Genomic DNA, 18,139 nt, shown 5'->3' with positions numbered 1-18,139 from the left:
GGAGCAACTTGAACCCATTTACTCTTATCCTAAAATGAAATGACTACCTGAGACTGAGAGATTTTTATTGGTTTTGCCATCACCATGATCTTTATATTTCTTCTTTTCACACACAAGTGTGTCACACCTTCTAATTGATAATGAAATTAACATATTTCTATAATTTCTATAACTACATCTATAGTAATGATGAAAGCCAATTGTATAATAACAGCAAAATATGAAATTGTATTGCATGACTGTGCTGTGTGATTGTAAACAGAGAGAATAAGTCCTGTATTAACTATGTCTGTTGATCATTGAGAACAGAAATAGCAAACAAGAAAAAAGAAGATTCTCACCAGCAGAAACCAATCATTCAGACTTTCCATACAGTGACTGGGGAATGCTGGCTCTGCTTACCTTCCAATTTTATTATTATTTGTATGCCTCACTGTGTAACTGGAAGTCATATAAAAATCATTTCCCTTTAATTCAGAATTTTCTGCTTTATATCAGCTTGTGTTCCAAAAAGAACAGCCTTGAAATGTTGTTTGTATGTAAGTTATTGTATCATGTAAACAGCACAATGTGTCAGCTGAATCAGACTGCTGAAAATTTATAGCTCAATAATTTGGTTTATTTTTAGGTCTTATATTGCCCCTTTATGTCCTGGATGCTGCTAGGCTTGTTTTAGCCTGAAAATCTGAAGGTCATTTCATGATCATATAATAGTTCTTTTTATATCAACAGCTGAGACTGGCCTTGGGAGATATTGTTACTTATTTCTTAATCTTTTGGGGTTGACAGAATAGAGCCTGGCCAGATTGCAAAAACGTGCAGTCTATCACTTCATACATGACATCCTACCCACCCCTTCACTGACAGCTCCATTTTGAGAAGAGCTGCTGGGGTTCAGCATGTCTGCAAATCATCCAGTCAACTGTGTAGCCCTTCAAGGTATGTATTTATCATTTGATCAGCCATATAAACACTTTGAGTATATCCATATTTCCTACAGGTGGGTGGATGATGAAACTCTTGAAAAGTATTATTTACAAAAAGTTTAAAGATCACAAAAGAATTTTAGCTTCTCATTTGTCAGTTCTTGAGACAAATTGTAAACAACAAATACATATTTGCTCTTTCAGCCAAATGTTTTTTTTTCAACAGAGTGATGAATTTCAAGGGGATCAAATCTCTGAACATTAATGATCAGGGGCCACTAAACAGTTTTTCTTACAGAATTCAATGAAGAGATTGGTAATTATGAACTTAGAAACTGGGCCAGCCATTGTTTGTTGCCGGTGTTAACCTATCAGCATTCAGGAATACTCTGTTTTCCTTGAAAATCACCATAGGTACTGACTATTCTTGTCTTTATGCTTCTCTAGGTCTGTTCATAAAAGAGTTCACAACTTTGAAGCCATACATCAATGGGAACTGGATGTATAAGAAGAATTAAAATAAATCAGTATATAAACAAAGGATAAAATCACATACTATTGAGCCTCTGCATTCTGTAAATTTAAGACAGACGTATCCTTTATGAATTCATCAAAAATGTTAAGAGGCAGTTGTAAAATTTTTGCCACAGTTCTTTCTTTAATAAATGAGTACCTTTTGTGCCTCTGGGAAGACTTGTATCTCTATCTAATAATGAGTTTCAGTACCCCAACTGAACCTGTCTGTGCAAAAAAAGTGCAGAAATTATAATGTTCCCCTGAACAGATTGTCAAAAACATTAATAATGAAAAAAGTTGAGGCTTTTCATGTAGAGAGTCTAGCTCAGCACATCTAGAAATTATAATATGAAACATTAAAAAACCAAACCAAACCAAAACCCTTCTAGTAAAGTGGAATGGAAATGTAAATTTAATTTTAGTGACAAATCACTGGGATATGAATGTGCCAGCTTTTTGAGAGGGGCTGTCTGAAAGTTACTTCTGGACATTCCTCCTCATGATAGTGAACATTATGCAGAAAGAGGCACACAGTAGATGATACACTACTCTGCACTACACAAGAAGTTTTGGTCAACATAGACCTAGAGGACAATCTAAGAGATTGGAGTATCTACTTATTCTGCTTGATCAAATGTACTGCACTTGCCTGCAAGCTGTATCATATAGAAATATTAATCTGTACATAATGTCCTGAACACTTGTGGTAAGTAGTAAGGTAAAATTTTATGTGTCTTTGCAGTAAAATTTATAACCTACTACTTTTTGAAGAGATTAATTTATTTATATTATTTCAAAGATAAGGTGATGAGAATTTTTGTTTGTTTGTTTATTTATTGATTAAATTCTGTAATGAAATCTTGTTATCTCTATTTGCATTTCAAAGTTAGTATTTTTCACTCAAAGTATGAACCACTGTCCCACAACATCTGTTCCATCTGAAATTATTTTCTAAATTTTATCCTCCCATCTGGTCCTAATTTATTCCACTAAAATCTTATTGCTAAAACATTTCACTCCTCTTTAAATGCTCTCTGAAAGTGTACCACTTGCTCTCAACACAATGGTCATGGTTCTTTTATTTATTTTATTAATATTCTTCTGCTACCTTGTGAAGGTAGTGATGTGCCATCTCCTCCTTTTTCACTGTCTTCACTACTTAAATTATTTCTCCAGCTTGTGGGCATGATTAGAAAGAATAATTTGTTCTTTCATCCTGTGATGCTGGTACTCGGTTTGATGTTATTGATGCATGAGAGAGAATCCAGTGTGCAGTGATGCAACTGTGAGGCTCACAGATAATCTAGTGTGGTGCATATTGGAATTCATTTCTCAGTATTTTAAGCTGCACTGTAAGAGGAGCCACAGTAGTGAAAATGTCAGGTGATAGCAGCAGAAACAAATTTCTCAGCAAAGCTGAGAATAGGAAAGGAGAGAGATACACAGTGCAAGGTACAAAAAGAGTGATGGATGGGTGTTTGACTCATGGAATATGTGACTGGAAGGGGTCTTCCAGGTCACAAAGTACTGCAATGCCAGAAAAACTTATCATGTTATTTATCCTTTTACAGCATTTCTCAGGCTCTCTCTAAAGACAACTGAAATTCCTGCCCTAACTTCTTTTGTTATAAGACTATTTCAGAATATAATTTCTTCGATTAAGGGTGACCTTTTAACTTGTCATGGCCATTTTATACTCATTTGCTCCTTTACTGATATTGTCACATAGATTAAACGGGTCATATTGCCCTCTGTACATTTTGGATTCTGTTTCTCAGATGTATATATCAGAGGACTGTGCCAGCACGAACATATTCTAATTATCTAATGTTTCTTGACACTGTACTCAAACCTTCCAAACCCCCTTTTTCACACCCTCTTTTTCTGCAGATACAAAATTGATCTGTGGTTCTATGAGAAATCTTAAAAAGTGATCTAAATTTTAAAGAGGAAGACATGCAGTGGATCCTTTGAGGTGCAAACTCCTATAAAACAGAAACTACTGGGAACTAGAAACACAAACACGACAAAAAGCAGCCCCTTTCATCTTCTAAATATCTATTGTCTATGTCTACTGTCTAGTTGTTTTCTTTTTCTAATCTACTTAATGAATACCTGGCTAACTAGATGGCTGACTACTTAATTCCGTAGACCTACATTTTGTTATACCTCCAATGACTTTCTTTCTGTACCTAATTCTGGAGTTACAGATGCAGCAGCATCTAAAACCATTATTAATACACCATTGATCATAATGGCAAAGGATTCCCCACAGCTGTTTTCTTCTCTGCTGTTATATTCACTTATCAAAGTTTTCTGCACAAGTATTACTCTGCAGATTGGTTGAGACAGTTCTACAAAAGGACAGAAACTGTTGCCAAATTAAATTGGAATTATTTTGTGAAGTGTAAAGCTTTTATCGAGCATTTCAAATTTAATTTTGAATTTAGCTGGTAGTAATGTTCCTGGAGGGTTTAGCTTATCCAGGCCATTTCTATTGGATCTTTTCATAATATCTAAGTTGTCTGGAAAATAAACATAGATTTATTTTAATTATTTTTTTTTTTTTAAATCCATAACAGTGGCATTGGTACACTGAAAACTCTCACTGTTACTAATTAGGCAGTCAGAATTTCTAAAAGGCAATCAAGCTTTACATAGGCTTATATAATTTATAAAAATCAGACTTTTTAATATAACTTGACTTGTTGCCATAATATCTGTGAAAAGAATATGAATAATTTTAAAAAATATCAAAATGGATCCAGAAGAGATTAAACCTTTCACAACTGACCAGGGAAGAAAGTACAGTAGTTGCAGATTTAAGTTAGCTATCAAAGACAGAATATATGAAAGATAAAAATCCAATTACTTTTTTAGGCAGTAACTGATCTCAAGATTGAACTGATAGAAATTTTATCTCTGTTGCTCTAGAAGGGTGTAGAGTACATTCCTTTTTATATCCATCAAAGGGAGTATGAGCATGATGAATATATGGAACAGTACTAGTGTAGAGAAGTTGCAGTCTGGTCTATGGAAGGCAGGTCAGCATTAAGGCAAAAGCTCCTCTTGGCAATATCCATATGGAATCTCTATCTGCCTTCTGATACAAAGCACTTCTAACCTCCTTCAGTCTATCAGTGGATGGGCATTTAAGGGTGGACCCTCTGCTTACTAAAACTATAAAACTTATTTGGGACACTGTCATGTCTTAATATTTTTCTTTTGTGTGTTGCATACTGGTAGCATGTCCTCACTAATCTCCATATGACATCACAACACTAATGTAATATTGATACTGAAAACTTCTGCTGCCTTCAAAGGGCACTATGTCTGTCTTGGAGTGGAGATAGCATATATCTTGAATTATTTTCAGTATTGTTTCAGTTGTATGCCTCATTCCCAAGATTACAAAATACAGCATACAGACCATCAAAGATTATCTGATTTTCATTTTCACATCTTTTTAAATGTTCACATATGGAAAAGATAGCCACAGAAAAGAGCTTTACGAAAAGCCAGAGAACTTGAACAAAAATTCCAGGATGTAACTATGATAACTACACCAGTAGCATAATCACCTAGCATTTGTTTTCATTATTTACCTTGAACTAATCAACAATCCATAAAGCTGACAAAAAGAAAAAAGAATGACTGACAGACTGGACTTATTTGGGGCACGTGGTGCATACTACAGCTTTTTTTGCATTAAAAAACAGAACTAAGAAGTTCTGTTTGTTAGCAGTACTATCTAATGTTGTAAAATACCTTATCTGCAACTGAATTGGAGTTAAAGAAAGTAATGGCTAGCACCCTTCAAATTTTCTAGAGAGATATCCAAATAATGCATTGAAAGAGCAACAGTCCATTAAATACACTGATAATTGGCTCCACAAAACTGGAAACAAACTGAACTAATGGGCATTACCTTACCTGGGTAACCTTCTCTGTTACATTGTGCGTTCGGTCTTTCACCTTAGGTGCAATAATTGCTTTCTCCGAAGAAGGAGGAGATGAAGATTTTTTTTCACTTTTGATATCTGAAAAGTTCAGTGTGAGCTGAGGAATTTTGTTTATTGTACTGTATTTGTTGAGGTTTGAATCCGATGTGGATCCCAACAGACTTGACTTGATATGATTAAAAGGCCCTGAAAAATCAGAACACACATTTAGTATTTGATAAATGCAGAGAAACAAGTTATGGGTAAGTGAGGTATGTTAAAAGTGTAGCTAAAATTTATTTTTCACTATACTGCTTCTTAAAATTAAAAATTATCTACATTGTAAAAATAACTCTTTGCAGATGAGAATAAAATTTAGTATTGGATGTAAATATGAAATTTCTTTTACCTATTACCCCCAATATTTTTCATAAAATAAACGGATCGCAAAATACATAATGCAACCTTCACAACCTATTTTCATGTTACTGTTATGCTGGTAATTCCATTATAATTCTGTCTGAATGTAAAGACTACATTGTAATTTGTTTATAGAAGTAGATACAAGACACACAATTACATGACTGTGGACTCAGAAAAAGGCTACATTGTCACATTTACATGTACTGTTGCTCATGCTTCCATGATGGTTCATTCAAAAACACCTTTTGGTAAGCCAGAAGGTTGAGTAGACCCCTCCTCTACAGCTTTTGACTCATCAAGTAACTCTGTATTTAATGAATGGAAAAATTAACCTAACCCTGTCCTAAAATTCTTTAATTCTGAAGTATCCCAAACTCTCAAAATTTATGTCTTCAATTGTCATTACCAACAAAATATTGAAAAAAAAAATAGGGATACACATATGTAGAATATTAATAGAATATTTAATATAAACTTAAACAACTTATATTACTTTAGTGTATCATGATAGATAAAAATTATGGCACTTGTATACTTAATGATATATGTAATTTTCCATTATAATTTTCTTTTCAGTATTCAAGAAAGCAATATAACTGTATTAGTATACTTATTTTGTACTCTCATCATGAAGCTCATCTGGGTCCAGGTGGCAAAAATATTCATAGTAAGAAAAATTTCCTTATAAGAATAATTTTGGAAAAAAAAGAACTACAAAGACATTTAGACAGAGAGACAGATCCAGTTACAGATTTAAGAAAAATCCAGGTCTGTCAGTCAGTAACAATGTATCTCAATAGCAGGATTGAAGATCCACATGAGTGCCTCTACTGTATCCTATTCAGGGCAGCAATGTTATGTTTTGTCTTCTGGATTTTTGTTTGTTTGTTTGTTTTGTTTTGTTTTATTTGTCTAGTTTGTTTTTTTTTTTTTTGTTTATCTTTTTTATTTTAATTTAAATGAGGACTGCTTTAACCACAGGCCTGGCTTAGAATGCTTGCTGAAGAACCAGCTTGAAAGGATTTATAAACATGATTTCTAACTCCTAAATTTATGCAAATTCTACATCAATCTGGGCCTGAGACAGATAACCTCTACTATTCCACTTCAGATTGTGCCACTGTGCAGAAAGGAATTCAAGATGACAAGGGAGTGCACAGTGCTCTGGCATGAAGTTAGCATAATGCTAACAGGGTGCTCCATGGGAGGGACCAATCCCATGGCTGAGCACTCAAGACTTTATCTATTTTTCCAATGATCATTTGATGTAAGATAAACATAAATTTGTGGGTGAGTGCTCTAGTTCTTACACTACAAAATTAGTCCCTTTTCTCCATAAAACCTAGTACAGATTTTTCACAAACCCTGTTTGTGTGGAACTGGGAAAAAGAAGAAAACCATTTTGTGTTTGACTGGGAAAAAGAAGAAAACATCTTTCTCCCACGAGGAATGCTAAAAAGCCTGGTACTGAGGAAACTGCCAAAGAATTGGACCACTGTGCTTGAAAACCCAAGTAGGACCTGAATATCTGTTTCCTACAATCTACATGAGTCTATTGAAAAAGTAGATATCAAAATAAAATAGGGCTCACTATCTCCTCACGAAGCAGTGAAGTGGCTAATCTGGCTGGTGTGTGCTATGTATGTATGGTCAGACTGCAGTTTTTCAGCTCTACTTCCCTACATAATATTAGCAATTAATAGTTTTTGAATACTGGGTAGGCTTAGACATGAGTGGGATATCAAGTTGAGGCCATTTGTCAGATGAACAGTATTCCTGATCTGTAAGGAAACCAAAGGAAGAGGAAACCAAGGAAGCTAGGCAAATCCATCATTACGTAGTAGATAATCTTATTTTTTTTTAAAGTAACTTTATGGATGCCTAAATGTCATTGAAATTCTTTCTGGTATTTAAATCTTTTACTGCTTCTGTCCAAAAGGGAATTACTTTCTCCTTTACTATCTAGATTCATGACCTAACATGTAATACTAGATTTAAATCATTGCACTTGAGAATAAACCCTTGCTTTTTCTATCCACCTTCTTTTACTTTAGAAAGTGGTGGAAAGTATATATGTACATCATTAATAATGGTAACTAATTGAAGGACATTACTACCTTAAATGACAGCTAATGGACCTTTGCTATACTCAGGAGGAAGGGCCAAAATAAATCACAGGCACAATAGATATTAATTGGCACCCCAACTGGCAGTTTCAGCAGAGTGGCCAAGAATTGAATAAACAGGGAGAATGACTTGCTTCTGCCTACTCTACAAAGGAGATACTTTAAGCTTAAGTTTGAGTTCCCTGTTGTTGTAGTAGGATTCCATTGTCCCTGCTCACACAATACACTAAGAAATTATTTCACTCTCCTGAGCTGTCAATACATCATCTTTCATCTGCAATTATATATATTTATAAAAGTTGTTTTACTGAACAGACTGCATTTTTTTCTGCAGTTTTGCCAACATACAATGAAGCAAATGCAATGTTTTGGTAGTCCACAAATTGCTTTACAGAACCTAGCACATGCACTGCATGCAGTTTAGGGAGAAAACTTTACCAGATACACACACTTTTTGCATCATGCATGATGTCAGAAACCAGTTTTCAGACATAGATACAAATATTTGCAATTAAAATGAACACTTAAGTAATTGGTTTCAAGAAAGGGAGGAAGTAACTTAGGACATGTTCAAATTGCTCCTAAAAGATGCAGCTCAGTGCTGGTGAATAGAAACAACTTTGTAACTGCACTAAAAATGATTTAAATATGAAACTGGCAATGAAGTTCATGCATGCACATTTTAAGACTACAGGAAGCTTGAAACCATACCCCCTGCCATCCAGGAACGTGAAACTAGTTTTAAGGAGACAAAAGAGGAATAAGTGAAGATACTTCCACAAGACTCCCAATTCCCAATTATTTTATTTTTGAGATAGATAGTTGAAAACTAAGCTTCTCATAACAGCAAATTTGTTAGTGGCCTGGCCTGACCATACATACTTTCACAGGTAGAACTCCTGATATCCTCAACAGAAGTTTTGCCTGCTAAAGGACAACAGTTCTGAGTTAAATACCTATGATATATTCTATCTCCCTCCCTTCCTCTTTTGAATTAACAGATAATCAATTGAAAATACTGTTTAATTATGCCTTCACTTTTTCCAGGCATTAGTAGTTAGTGCTTTGAGACAACAGTTAAGGGAATAACTGTGTTTTACAAATACAATTTCAGTAGTGCACCTGGTGCTAGAGAGGCCAGCATGAGAATATTGCATTTGAACATTTCATATAGCAGGCAAAATAACATGCCAAAAAGTGTGGCTGTTTGAGACACTGGAAGGTACAGTCTAGGTGAAACACTGGAAGGTACAGTCTAGGTGTATACTTTACCTGTCACATTGCGACCATTGTCTGGATTTCAGCATAATAAAGTGAAGAAAAAGAGAGAGAAAAAAGACAACTAAAATCTACATCAGAAAAAGCAGAAAATATTGCTTCAAAATAGATATGTGGCTTGAACAGAAGTATCTTTGCACCTCCTTCATTATATTACATTGATTTTTAGTTGAGATGAAGTCACTTTGACAACTGAGAGATAATCTGTAAAACTGGAGTAGATCAGCAGGTAGTAGGCCTGGCTCAGCTCCCTTGCCTTAACAGAAACATGACAAAATTGTTTCTCCACAGGTTTTTGCACTGCATTGGAGGTCAAAAGAGTTAACCCACAAAGTGCTAATTAGTCACATGCAATTGAGGCTGAGGCATCCCAGCTGTGGGCCCTGGAGCAGGCTGTTGGGCAGCTGGGGCCCTCCACAGACCCCCGGCAGAAAAGTTTTCAGCAGGGCAGCAATCCAAGCAGCACCTTTCTCAGCAAGTATTGGAGCAACGCTGAGGAGAAAGATCCACTATACAGCTTTCTGCAGCTCTTAGGAGCCTTTCTGCAAGGTAACAATGGCAAAGCTCCTTGTCCTCAGAGGTACACCCAGCCCTCAATCCTCTGATGGGAACAAACCTCTCAAGGTACATTATTATTGTTATTGTTACTATTAAGTAGCTACACAGGTGGATAGATAAGCCCTCTCGTCATGGCCGTATAACATACCCCTCAGGCCACCCTCCCTTTGTGACATGCTCCCTGCCCTGCTGCTGCAGCTTGGGGTGAGGGCCCCATTGGCGGGAGGGCAGAACTGGGCCAGGCAGAGGAGGTGCTGCCCACCCCTGGTACCGGCTTGGCAGTTTTCAGAGGTCCATGGGCTCATGCTGATGTTCCCCTGTAGCTGGCTCCTGCTGACAGCCCATGGCTGAGCCCTCTCCTGCCCCTGGGGCAGCCCTGGCCTTGCAGAGGGACTGATTCAGGCCCTCCCTGCTGCATAAAGGCTGTGGCCTCCTGTGAGGGGAATTTCAGGTGACGCTGTGCCCTGTCTGTGGTGTAGTGTCACACCTGCTCTCTGGCTTTTCCTCAGCTTCCTGAGCACTAGAGAACATGGGACATTGAACTGGGCCCTCTGGACCATGGATGTGGAAGGCTGTTAAGCTCCTCTCAGCCTAATGCCTTTCTGCTCAGTCTCAAAAGCCTACTGTTTTTTCAAAAGACTGCATCTATGTTACTGAGGTCGCTTTCTGAAGACAATGAAGTCCCTGAAAAGTTCCTGTGACCCTGTACCTGCCTGCAAAATCTGATTCGTGATATTCCAGGTGAGAAGGGTGTGGCTGGAGTTTGGGGGCCAGGTAGAAGGCCCATTTCTTATTCTACAGCTTTTGCAGTCAAGTAGGCAAATTTAGCATGGAAATCAATTGACTACACTTAAATAAATTTACAATCTTAAATTGACGTCTTTACTTTAATACCTTTTAGCATATATGGCCACAACCATGAAAATTTTAAAGTGATAGGTAACTTGACTACATAAATTAATTTAACACATAAAGTCATTTATATTCTCAAGTGATATCACAAAAAAAATTGCTGTGGGTGAATTACTGAGGCTCGTACTGAACTATATAATGCTATTGTCTTATGTCAGAATTCTGTTATGGTGACTTAATCAATATTATTTGAACGGGAAAACAGGTGGGAAAAAATTATATTTGAATCCTGAATTTTATTTTCAGGTAGAGTAATAGTTCTCAGTGCATTGAGGAATATTTGGAATTATTAGGGTAAAAAAAGGAAATATACTAAAACTTATGCTTCCTTGAGTAATATAAATACTATATATATTATAAATTGTATAAAATATTATTATAATTTATAAATTATATAAAATTATGTAAATATTTTACTTTCACTTATTATACCATACTTAGGGTTTTACATTCTCCATTACAGTATCTACAGCTTCTAGTTGAAATCTGCAAGTCTACAGATTATTTAGGCTGAATCCTGATTGCCTAACTTGCATGGATTTATAGCAATAATAGGGTTTTATGGCTCACTGTTGAGTAAGGCAAGCAGGACTTGCTGCCTAATTTAAACATCTTTTAAGCATAAGGTGCCAAATTCTAATGTTTGGAAGCAGATGGTATCAAGGATGGTTACTAATTTTAATCTAATTCTGAGAGCCATCCTCTTTTCTGCTGTACTTTTTTTTATAATGTGTATGTATGACCTAAACTTGGCCAGATTATGTACTATTTTGTAGCTTATGCAGAGTGAAATCAGAATGGCAGTGTTTTGTCTGTTTACACTTCAGACACGTCACATGAGAGGACATAGGAATGGATTATTGACTCCTGATAGTAAAATTTATTTTCCTTATTAAACACTTGAAAAATGTTCTGTGAAATGGAGCCATCCATTTTTGCTCCTCCTCGCAGGAGATATTAAAGCATGAGCTTAGTACCAGATAAACTAAAGAAACTTATTTTTACACACTGTCATCATATAACTATATGAGGGATAACCAGTTAGGAAGTGCATTATTGAAAATAAGTTCTGAAGATAGAAATGGATAAAATAAGTATCTTTAGATGTATTTTATTTGAAAGGTTAATTTAAGTATTTGGGGAAGTTGAAACCAAAGTGAAGTTTGTGCGACAGTCCAAAGGACATGCCAAGGCTCAGCCTTGGTGATTTTTTCCTCCACATCCTAATCTTGAAATCTTGTCTGAAATGTGAACATCAAATATAGCCATATGGTATGGATTAAGATGGATTTAATTGAATTTTCATGTTCGTTTGGACTGAAAAATATCGGAATACGAAAGAAAAAAAAAGGAGAAATAAAGCTTTTACCTGTTATGTTTAATATAGGAAGAGTAACAATTTAATATATGTGGGTATGGCACAGACCAGTGTGTGCAATTTTAAACCTGATCACTTGTTGGTTTTTTTCCCCCTCCAAATATCAATATTAGTTTTAGACCTAATTTTTCTATATCTTACCCAGAAGGTAAATGGTATCTAAAAGACACTCCATTTCATTGGCCTAATTCAGATGAAAAGCAGTATTTAGTGTAAATAAACCTGGATCATTTGGGCCGCTAATATTTTTACCATGCTTTTGAATATATACAGCTGATTATATTAAGTTATGCTTAAAAAGATTGTAATTGCCATGAAAAACTGCAATAATTACTCTCTTAGTACATCACAGAATACTGATTGACTTTCTACCATACCTTCGCTTGCATGGCGGTCCCTAAAAATGTTCTTGGGATGAACACTAAAGCCTTCAATGTCATGCACTGAAGATGCTCTCCGTATACTACAGATGCTTTCCTTTGATCTGGAATGGGTTAGTGGGTTGCTTGTCTGTACCATGTCAGCGTAAAGTCTGTCCCATTGCTGCTTAGGTGATGAATGGTCGAGAGGTCCTGATATATTAACCAAAGGTGAACATTGACTGGGTTGGATCAGTGCTTTTGTATCATCCACTTCTGAAGGACTGCAGCTTTCTTTTGTAGGTGATTTAAAGTGCTTCATAGCCACTGAGTCATCGCTGTGCTTAGATGAGTCGATTATCACTGCATCAGGGTCTTCCTGTGGTAAGGACTGCTTTCTGTATGTTAAAAGCCTCAGTCCAGGTAACCGGAACCCAAAAAGTCTGCCTACATGTAAAAACATACAAAAGAAGAAAATATTAAGAGTTAATTTCACATCATGAAAATCTTTTTCCACATACCGAGCGCATAATGATTGCTATAATTGCTATAGTTGGAACTATTGGTGATAAACTGCAATACTTAGAATGGAATGTGTAAATATGGAAATATTATATATCTGTAAGTTTGTTGCAGTCATGGTGTTAAAGGATTTCATACTTCAGTTAGCTTCAAGATAGGGATACTTCGGTTAGCTCAGAATAGGGATAGCAGCATTCTGTTTTAAAAGATTTAAGGTTTTCTGTTCTGATAGTCCCTTCTAAATTAAAAAATCTATGCATCTATATATTAGAACACGTCAAACTATTTTGCTTGGTAGCTGTTATCCTGAAATAGGTAGTTTTGGATTCTGTGATTAGTGGACCTCTGTGATTAAAAGCATACTGCTGTTTTATTGATTTATTACCTACAAATGAAGCGGGAAGATAACTTATTTTTCAGTCCTGAAGGATTAGTACAGGTGTGTGTCAGTTTTGCTGCAATCCTTTCCAATACTGACATCTTACCATTAGATGAAACACCTATTTTGAACAAGTTTAAAATGAAAAAAAAAGGACACGCAGGAAGAAAAAACAGCAACAGCAACTCTCAAGCCTTGGCTGCATCTATACAATGCAATTATCTGTTGTATATTTGCATAGGTGTTGGCTTACCTGGGCTTTGCATGTGAACGTATATGAATGGCAGAATAGGCTAATCTGAGTATGTGGAAAACTAACAACTGTGCAAGAGTAAGTAATACTGAGAGGAAGTATAAAATATGGCACAATAATAATGAAAAATAAAAAAATACGGGGGAAGAACAGAACAACTCACAGATGGAGGCACAGGGACTCCTGATGTGCATAAAACATAGTAAACAGTTCAGAAAAAGAAATGATATAAAAAAAAACAAACTAAAATAATTGAAATCACTTAAATCATTAGATGCTATTACCTAAACAGTCTGACTTTGCTACATCAGTGCTTTCCACAGTGAATTAATAGAAAAATGATTTCTTGGAGCTCTCAGAATTTCTTTTATTCCCTTTTACTGGTAGAGGAAATGCTGTTTGGGATAAGATTTCATTATTTTCAGTCAGTTTTAAGTGCCAGCGGTTGTAACTAGCTAACATTCATCAATATTTAGCACTGAAATTTATCATCCCATACTGAAATGTTTTGAAATAGACTTTTATTGATACCCATGCTGAACAGTAAGTGCAGAGCAACTGATAGCACAGCTTAATCATTTAATATTTAAAATTAATGTCCTATCTATTTAGTATTTAATTTCTTTAGGATTCTAAATAAATGAAAGTGAAAAGTCCTTTGCTCTTCCCAAAGCCAACACCAGTCCATCTAGTACAGTGTTGGACCTTGGATATTTTCCAAAAGTGGATGATATGGAGAAAGATTTTAAGTGCTACTACATGGTGTATTTTTCCCAGTAAATTTACTCAGTTTCTGGCTATCTGCAGTTCAGAAGATCTGTGACCCAGAAATTGTGTTCAACTACAAGCTGAATGGTGTATATTCTTCCATGACTCTGTCAGTGCTTTTAAAACATGTTTGTACTTTGATCTGCAAAGCAACCCATAGGAAACAGTTCCATAATTCTAGCATACCTTTGTGGAAAGGTATGTCCTCTTGACTGCTATAAACCTGTTGCCTTGGGGAGGGTGCTAGTTCTTTTTATATGAAAAATAGCTAACAATTGCTCCCTCTTTATAGGCTGAATGTTTATAGCTTTTCATACACTTGTTGTGTTTGTCCTTGTATATCTCTTTTCTAAGCTGAAGAATGCTTGTGTAACTGCATTGTGTACCTGTGATCATCCTTCTCCCTCTTCTCAGTTCCTTTTCATTTCTAATGTAATAATTTTTGGCAGTGGCCTGAACTACTCCCAGGATAATGCAGTAGGTACAACAGCTTTTTGGTTTGATCTTATAACTCATATGAGTTCCTAGCCTGTGCTAATTTAAGATACTTTCATAGCATCTGAGAGATTTCATTCTTGATTGGTAACAGATTAAAGTCTCTATTATTGTGTCTGTAAAAAAATTCATTTACTGTTTTATCACTCAGCCACTCAGTATCACAGGATATATCTGTAGTTCTCATATCACATTCTAAAAAAAATTTGTGATGTGCAAAAAATCTGACCTCACTGTTTCAACTTGTCAACTTTTTCCAAGGAATTGAAAATGTAGTAAATAAATAACTTGTATCTCATTATTTAGAAATTTGGCCATCTATTTCCACACTTTTTCCTACTTTGAAATATAAATCTTCCTTTTTCCTTGTTAGTTTCTGAAAAAGATTATTGAATTCCTAATATTTAATATTGAATCTATTACTCTAATGCATAACAGTATAGTAACAGAAATGTCTATTACATAAAACCATGCATGTTTTAAACAGCAGCTAGAGGTGACAGTTTTCAGTCTGCACAGTGATATTCAGCAGAATGCACCATGGGAACATGTGTATTTCTTCTAACTTACTAAAGTGTATTTGAACAAATTCCTTGCAGTTGAAATCAGTGAAGTACATAAAATGAATTTCATTATTTTTAAATACACATAGAATTGAGTTGTAAAGCCTTTTATAAATAAATTTTGAAAAGTTATTGTATCAAACATGAAACAAATGCTATAATTATTTTTCTCATGAATTACATTGAACTTAGAAACACCATTCATAAGGTTTTCTGGCATAGATACTGTTAAAGGATTTTTTTTTTTGCTGGCACTCTATTATGGTCATATTCATGGTGGTGCAGATGGTCTTTTCTGCTTCACCAAGTTAATATGACCATGTTATACTGCATTACTGATTTAGCTGTCTAACTGCAGTTCAGCTGGAAATAATACTCTGAGAATTTTACTTCCTTCTAAGACTCTTGGAGATGCAATGGAAATATTAATAGTTTGGTTTTTTTATATAAACTGTAATAAATGGTCTCAAAGTTAAAATCCCTATTTCCTGCTTTTTAATTTGAATATTCTTTAGAGAGGGAGCACTTTTATTCTTAACTCTACAGTTAATGAGCTGCATGATGTGTTGGACATTCAGCTCTCCTGCAGTAGTGCATCTAGAGCTATCAAGAAGCTCATTCAGACTTTGTCTAGATTACATTACACTTGCTCAGCTCAGTGATAATACTGAGGCAAAACCCATGGCTCTAGGCCCACTGTCCAAGTATAGACTAGAAAGGTCAGTGGAAACGTTCCTGGCATACAGTGCATGGGGTAGAATTAATTTGAAAGTGGACAACCCCTGCTTTGTGTAGGTATGATGTCAGAGCAGATTTATCTTGGCTTACAATACTAAAATGTTTTTGCAATGTGAGCAGCTCTTTGCTATAAATGTACAAATAAAGTTACATTAAATCCTTGTGTTTTATTGAAACTAAAGACTAAATTGCCAAATTCTTCTTAATGCTGAGTTGAGATTTGTGTAATTGTGGTTTGCCAAGAGCAATTGAGGAAAGCAGTTGAGTCTGAGTCACAATTCCAGGTTTACATTCCACCTCCTCCTTTCAAACCTTGCTTCACTGAATAAGTAATTTGCAAATGAGTTAATCTGTTGGTTGCATTTATTCTTTGTGCCAAGTCAGCTAACCCCTGGAGTTTCTAAATAGTAGAACTCAATTCAAAAATATACAGCAGGTAAGAAAGGACACTTCTAAACTGTTCACAGGTGTAGTTATCTCCAAAGTTCCAAATTAAAATAATTTTTTTCTTTCCTTCTGAAAGCCTTTTTCAATTCTGTCTCATATTTTGGGAAGTCAAAGGAAAAGATACTTAGAATTCACAGAAATAAAATGTTTTGGTTAATATTTTTGTGAAAGAAGTGTATGGAAAAAACCAATCTTGATAAAAAAAATTAATAGGTTTACTTTCCCATAAGAATTGAATTCTTAAGTGTTAATATTAATGGAAAATTTGAATTCTTAATTACATCCACAAAGATCAACCTATTCTAAATGGGGAGATATTACAAATGCAGGTAAGGTACATTGATTATTACAGCCTATCCTCCAGAGCAAGGATTAATGCAAAAATGTTTGTTTTGAAGCATCCCTAAACAATTGGTAAAATTACTTTCAAGTAATACAAGTCAGCTCTTCAGTGAGAGATACTCTTATAACTGAATGCCTACTGTTAAGGAATTTTCAGGATTTAGGTTATCAGAAGTATAGACACTGGCAATTACTGAATTGCTGCTCAAATGCTTGGAAATACTATCTAACAGCTCATGTAACAGACTGAAAGAAGCAATTGTTTTGAGAAATGGAATTCCCAAACATTGACAGTCTAAAATAGCAGCGAATACTTGGATGTGCTCTATGCAAACTCTGAGGCATGTGGTTCTGCATTATTTTGGTCTGGGCTCAGCAGGCCTTAAGAGAGAGAATTACAGCAAGAGCCAGTTATGAGGGTTTTTTTCAGTTCTTTTCCCCCAAATTCAGAGAAGTATACATAAGTGGATTATTTTCTTGCTCTGCGCATTAAATAATCTTATTTTCTTTTCAGGCAGGAAAAGGAAGGCATATCCAATTATTAACTTTAGAAGCTTAAATTTGTGATTCTCAGATATTGCATACACACATTTTTTTTCGTTTTCCATCCTCTAGTATAGTCTACTTTAAATTTCAGAGGAATCTAACAGAAGAGCTGAAGTGCCAAAATTAAAGTTGCACTTGAGTTCCATCAGTATTAGTAACAGCATTTTTCTTAATGTTCCCTTCAGAGTGAGCAAGTTTTTTTGTCTCTGTTCTGGTGATGGCATGCTTTTGTCTTCAGGCCATACTTCTAAAAAGTCGTATTGAGAATGTCTAAGAGAATAATCTAGTTCCATTTCCTCCTGTCTACACACAGACCTCTGAGGTGGCCTGTCAAAACATGAAAGGAAGGGAATAAAGTCTCTTGCTATATGTAGGGCTATGATGTGTGTGGTTGACCAGTGGAATTTAGTCTGAACAATGTTCTCAAGGTCTCTCTCAAAAGACAGATCAACTTGTACATTTACCTCCCTGTTTTTCTTCCAGTTTTCTTCCAGTTCCTCCAAATTTTGATGTAATTTTACTGGATCTTACTTGCTATGTTAGTATTTTAGGAGTTACAGTGTTTTTGTGTAAAAACATTTTTAAAAAGACTTTTTTCCTACTTCCTGCATTTTTATTTCTTTGACATAATTAAAAGCAGGAAGAATAAAAAATCAAATAACTACAATT

General features: G+C 35.3%; 1 protein-coding gene across 3 annotated transcripts in view; it reads right to left on the bottom strand.

The window, feature by feature from the left end:
• Positions 1-18,139, bottom strand: part of KCNH7 (potassium voltage-gated channel subfamily H member 7) — a 212,126-nt gene that overhangs the window by 60,765 nt on the left and 133,222 nt on the right. For 2 of the 3 annotated variants that reach the window (XM_071747510.1, XM_071747512.1), the window contains 3 exons: positions 12,436-12,864; positions 9,205-9,225; positions 5,376-5,590 (listed from right to left, as the gene is read on the bottom strand). In XM_071747510.1, coding sequence (XP_071603611.1) covers positions 5,376-5,590; positions 9,205-9,225; positions 12,436-12,864 — 665 coding nt within the window. The remainder of the gene's footprint in view (positions 1-5,375; positions 5,591-9,204; positions 9,226-12,435; positions 12,865-18,139) is intronic. The other variant, XM_071747511.1, reaches the window with a different exon arrangement.

The sequence above is a fragment of the Heliangelus exortis genome, chromosome 6 (assembly GCF_036169615.1).
Source record: "Heliangelus exortis chromosome 6, bHelExo1.hap1, whole genome shotgun sequence".
NCBI classification, from domain to species: Eukaryota; Metazoa; Chordata; class Aves; order Apodiformes; family Trochilidae; genus Heliangelus; species Heliangelus exortis.
Note: the sequence above shows the minus strand (reverse complement) of the source record. Positions and strands in the feature narration are given on the sequence as shown.